This window comes from Triticum dicoccoides, chromosome 2A, assembly GCF_002162155.2.
Source record: "Triticum dicoccoides isolate Atlit2015 ecotype Zavitan chromosome 2A, WEW_v2.0, whole genome shotgun sequence".
Classification (NCBI taxonomy): domain Eukaryota; kingdom Viridiplantae; phylum Streptophyta; class Magnoliopsida; order Poales; family Poaceae; genus Triticum; species Triticum dicoccoides.
Genome location: NC_041382.1, coordinates 430145406 through 430151165, shown reverse-complemented (window position 1 = coordinate 430151165; position 5760 = coordinate 430145406). Strand labels below are relative to the sequence as shown.

The 5760-nt window shown below is 46.4% G+C and overlaps 1 protein-coding gene across 1 annotated transcript; it reads right to left on the bottom strand.

Moving 5' to 3' along the window:
- Positions 1–3011: 3011 nt before the first annotated feature.
- Positions 3012–4405, bottom strand: LOC119359432. The gene is made up of 2 exons (XM_037625626.1): positions 3639–4405; positions 3012–3528 (listed from the first exon to the last, which is right to left on the bottom strand). Exons 1-2 carry the CDS (start codon positions 4207–4209, stop codon positions 3446–3448), a joined length of 654 nt encoding a protein of 217 aa, XP_037481523.1. The 5' UTR covers positions 4210–4405; the 3' UTR covers positions 3012–3445.
- Positions 4406–5760: the final 1355 nt, after the last annotated feature.

Genomic DNA, 5760 nt, shown 5'->3' with positions numbered 1-5760 from the left:
CAAACATCTGCCACGTTCGACTCCAATAGTTTGGACCCACACAAAATCCTAGTCATCGGATGCGGTTTCATGCTCATTTCCGCATTCATGGAAGCTCACAGACTTCCCATCTACTTGAGTTCATGCCCAATTGGCTGAGGCGTCGCCCGACGAGCCTACCCTGGCTATTATAAGTTTGGCGGGCGACCCCCAAAACCCTATCTTCACCCAATCCTTTCCCCTACAAAATCCTAGATGCCACCCGCACACCGACATCCGCAAACACCGCCCGCCTTGATGGGAAAAAGACAACACCATAGGACGCTCCGGGAAGCAAAATAATGGTACCTCGGCGGGTACCGCTCCAACACGTCGTCTTCCCGCCACGACAACTATAAGTGCATTTAGTGCCACCCCTTTGTTGGTTATGGAGTGTTGATGACAAACTTGGTTGAGGGACCAATGTGTTTGTGAGATACACAGGATAACATAGATAGACGTCCCCGAAGATTCATTTTAACCGTCGAAGATGACCCCTAAAAATATTTGAAGTTATTGAAAATGGTTGCCTTTGAAGATAATGAGTGAAGACAATGGAACGTGGAGACATAGCTTCTTCGTAGGTTTCATTTTCTTTTATTGAGTCATAGGAACCTCTGCACTATTAAGTAGGGTCGAGGTGAAGTGATTGCTTCACCAAAAGCCTATGTCTTCCAGTGAAGACAATGAGAGGAAATATCGTCTAATGTTGGATGAGTTAGCATTTCTTGTAGCCCAAGCAATGTTACCGAGTGTGTTTGAAATCCGACTGTTGGGACACGTGCCGATCGATTGATAGCCCATGGTCATTTCGGTAAAATCATGCCAGGTTGCCCTAGCTATAAATAGCCACCCCCTCCACCATAAGTTGGCGGGTGCTCCGAGTTATTGCACGACTTTTATCGTTTGAGAGCAATCCAAACTCCGAAGCCTTTGAAAGAGATTTTCTACGAGGAAAAACCCAAACACCCAAAGCCCAAAGTGATTAAGCATGAGTGTAGACATTCTGTTCTGAGTGAACCAAAGACTTATTACACTTGAAGACTGTGATTTTCCATACAGTTAGGCGTCACGTTCTAAGCATCCAAGAATCATTGTGGATCGCCTATGAACGAAGTTTGTGAAGGTTTGGAAGTCTACCTTGAAGACTTACCTGAGTGATTTGGCGAGGTTTAAGTGATCTTAACTCAATGGGAATAAGGTGAAGAACAGGTCTTCAGAGTTTAATCTCAACCTCACCAACCAGACATACAGCTATCACAATAGCTGGAACTGGTCAAACAATTCACATGTCTTCTCCGAGCAACTGTTTCTATCCCTTCACTCCTTTACTTACTATTTTTTATCGTGAAGCCTTTGACTGCTCATCTCTGTGTGAAGACATTCCCTTTGATTTCATCTTTGTCTTCATATTAGCTGTCACTATTATTTCTTGCTACCTAGTTTGCTTGATGTCTTCACTTCTCACTTCAGTTGTGTTGCACTGATAGCATGTCTAGCGTAGCTTATCTTCCGTCATACTCTATTTAGTTATTGTTTTGCTTTCGCATCTTTGAAGACATTTACTATCTCGAAGAGTTTCATAAAAATGGCCTATTCACCCTCCCCCCTCTAGTCCATAACTAGCACTTTAAACAACATATACGACGACAGTGGGAGCTTGGTCTCCAATCCGTGGCAGCGCGGAGAAACATCGCCATCATGTGCCTTGTTGGGTAATGTGCCTCACCAACGCATGTCATCGGGCCCGTCCTACTCCACCGCGCCCTCTATCATCAATGAGGAGCCTACCTCCGACGATGACATTGTCTATTGTAAAGAGATGGCCAAGTCGTCGAACTAGGAGGCCCCGCTATCTGGCTACCTCATACGTACCAAGGAGGAGGAGCTGGAGAAGCTTATGGCCTGGCCCCTGCGTCCCTTTTCTAGATGCACCGGCCCAACTGTCGTCGTTGATGTTGCTAAGCCTCATCATCTAGATCGACAACCAGTGGTGCCCAAGGCATCCCCATTGCATCGTCAGCCCTCGTCGTCGCGTCACCAGCCCGATACCCAGTTGCTCCTGGCCACCGCCAATCAAGAGCAGCAACTGTGCACCCGCTTCGAATACTATCCTGCCAGCGAGAGGTCGCATGTCATGCTCTCCTCCTCGTCTGGGTGATCGAAAGACCTCACCATGATAGAGTGGTGTTCGGTGTCTCTCGCTAGGATGCAGGTTGCATCGGATTGTGTCCTTGCCGATGAGGAGTTGACGGTGGCGTGGGCTGTCGACCGGTCGAAGACCACCAATGGGACACTGGTCCCCGCCGGTGCCGGATCAACAAGGAGTTCCTCTAGATCAGTATCGTTGAGTTAGTGCATGAGCTCCATGAGAAGGAGGATAAGGCACGACATAAGGCGGAGGAGGACTCGTAGCGATCTCCCACGAGCATGTCGGCACGGCTGGCCCGACTTCCCCAAGCGTCGTGACGAGGATTGCAGTCCTAGTGGCCTCGGAAACCACGCCTATGAGGTTACCATCCAACATTAGTTTAGTTTAATTTTGAGTAGTTTATACTGAACTAGTTAAATTTCAATGTAATATATCGAGCTAGTCTATTTTTTTTTCAAAATTGTGACTTTGAATTTTTTTTAACTGGAAAAGGTTCAAAGGATAGTGTTTGATGGTGTTCGCCAGGTTAGATGTCCACAGACATATGTGAGTGTCTGTTTAACGTCAATGTTTGGAGATGCCCAGTAAGCCATGTCTGTATCTGAGGCTTGAGAATCCATAGAAGAAATTGTGATATTCACATGAGCGATTTGCGCTAAGTCCAATCAAAAGCATGCATTTTATGATGGATGATGACAACATCATGTAACTTGTGTCGTGGACAAGTATAATATATGCATATTTAACCAACATCTTCAGCAGTCATAGGTGCAAGTACTGTACCGGAATGTCCAATTTAATTTCAGACATTCAGTGTTGTATTACATACGCCCATCTAAAATCTCTGATTCAAAACCGAAATTTTATCGGTCCAACTTTTCTCCCCTACAATCTGTACAAAACAGTTAGTGGTGTTTTCGGAGGATATTTGTCTCCTTGGATGAGTGTGTTTTAGTCGAATATATCTTGCCAGTGTGCATGCCTAGTTTTTATGGAAATTTTTCAGCAAGAGTTAGTGTTTCTAAAGAAGTTGGTGAACAAGAAGAACGTCCTTGCATCAAATGTTGTCCTGTCAATACAGGGGGCGGTGCATTAATGTTGCCAACACATACATACAGACTAAACTATGCACAACAACCATGGGCGTCTACAGAGCAACAAGGTTAGACGTTGTGTTAATTGCACCACCAGTCATGTCCTCTCCCTCGTCGTTTAATGGAACACTCGGATGTACAACGGTTTTGTAGGATGGGTGGTTCATTGGAGCCAACGCTCTCAACTGGAGTGCTTCACTGAACAAGCCACTACCTGAGCCCACTGCCTTAGCCTTGTCTTGATAAGCTGTGGGTTCTCGCCAGCTGCATGAGTCATAGGACCAAACAACCGACCACATAATAACATAAGATGATGGTTCTTTCGGAATCTATACTAGGAAGAAATTAACAAGGAAACGTTCGACGTTACTGACCTGGACTGCTAATTTTCAACGAGTCAAGGAGGGAGGGCTGAGCGGTAGGACTGCCGGCTGGGCTGGGCGTGCCGGAGTGCATGGATGATGAGGAGGTCACCACAGAAAGGGAAGGCAATGAGCGGCTGCACACCCGCATCTTCGGCTCGGAGAGCTGCCGGTTGACGGCAAAATACAGGTCGAGGGCAGGGAGCGTGTCGCAGAGGTTCTGGCCTCCGTTCTCCTCGTTGAACCCGAAGCCAAGCTCCATGGATCCCTTGAGCTCATCCAGGTCCTCATCGGTCACAGCGTTCGCAGTGGCGTGCGTGTTAGCGCATCCCATGCGGTCGGCTTCGTACAAGCCCATGCTGCTCCTTTGTCGTTGTATCTGCCGCCGCCGCTTCTCCCACTTGACCTCCCGGGTGGTCTCCTTCATGGAAAGCTGCTTGGACAACATCCTCTTCTTGTTGCTGTTGTCGGCAGCAGCCGGGTGTGTCCGCGTGCCCGCTGGCTCTTGCTCCCTACCGATGAAGAGCGACAATGGTGGTGGACGTGGAACGCCGCGCTTGTGTTCTTTGCAGCTGTTGGCCATTGTTTGTGCAATGGTTTCTCTGTAACGATGTAGTGTGTGTTGGCTATCGAATGGGCCGCGGCTAACGTTGCTTTCCCTCCTCCGAATGGATGGCGGATTGCCGAGTTGGCTCCCAGCAGCTGCCGAATCACGACAGCTGCAGCAGGAGGAAGGAGAGCGGGAATGTTGGGAAGACGAGAAAGGGAGGTGATGCTCCTCTCATATGAAGGAGGCGAGAGGAGGAACAACAACCCAAAAATAGGAGTATAACCCCGTTTCATTGATCGAGATGCCTCTTCTACAAACTCCAAATGCTAACCATGCCGGATGGTTGTTAATAACCATAGGACACCCGCGCCATTCGGCTTGACTACTTACAGGTCGTAGACAAATTTGGCATAGACCAAGAGGATGCTAGCTATTTTAAGGTTTACTCTCGAGTACGCATGGGTGAAATCTAACACAAGTAATATATGAAGTGTGTGTATGGGTAAGAAAAATCATTCTTTTTATTTCGAAAGGAAGGATTACCCCGGCCTCCGCATCAGCATGATGCACACAACCATCTTTATTAATTATTCACTAGAGTCTGACAAATAATACAAGGATCAATCCAAAGCCATCTTCTAAGCAAACCAAAGTTGCTACACCTACAAGTATATAGATGTGCCCTGTTCGCATAACAGACACAATCTAATCTAGTGGCCTTAAGACCATCTGGTCTAGGCATCCCATAACATGCACCGCCTATGCATGCTCCAGGATCCACAGCCGCCATCTTCCATCATCCCGTCTTCAGGATAAATCACTGCATAGATCTTGTCAGTCTCATCTGTCGTCGACAGTCAAGCCACAAAAAGTTGTTATTTAACGTCAAAACCACATACACACTAAGGATCAGGGTACAAGCGTGTTGTAACTTGTATTCCATGTATATAACAACCTTTGCTCAATGCGGCTAATACATGTACACAAACTGCACAATTGTACAACTCATACCCCACACATAGCACCATAACTAGAAAAAACTGATCGAAGTGCAACAAACAAAAGAAGAAAAATATGAAAAAGCCATTGTAGACATAAGCGCCACACATCACAATCCCGCTCTGTGGTTCCTTTGCTCCACCATCACTGTTTGTCCACCCAGGAGCCTCGGTGAGTGACTTTCTTTTTAGAAATATGTACATGTGTAACTGTATTCAAGCATCAGAACCATTACAAGTATGCTTCAGATCAAAGATTCAAGATATTACAAAGTAACTCCTAAACTAAGAGTTAGAATGTAATATCTCAAATGCATCTTCTGTGTGGTCATATAAATTTTGGAATATCAAATTCTTCCAAGGCTTCAACAACGCCATTACAATTAGATCGAAGTAGCGACAACACCACTTGTACACCGACTCAAACTTGATCGCCAATAAAAGTTTCAGGGAGCCCCTTGACTTGCCCATCCAACACAAATGGGGTCGTGAGTAACGAAGGGACTTGGGACATGGATGAACCCCTAGAACTGCATGCAGTTGAACCACAATATCTTTACTTATTGCAGAGGAAATACTCCATCTC

Bases quoted from the DNA above. Each gene is read 5' to 3' on its own strand.
- LOC119359432 (XM_037625626.1), bottom strand. From the start codon at position 4,209: ATGGCCAACAGCTGCAAAGAACACAAGCGCGGCGTTCCACGTCCACCA. The intron at 3,529-3,638 runs GTCAGTAACGTC...TGACTCATGCAG, and splicing joins GTTGAAAATTAGCAGTCCAG to CTGGCGAGAACCCACAGCTT.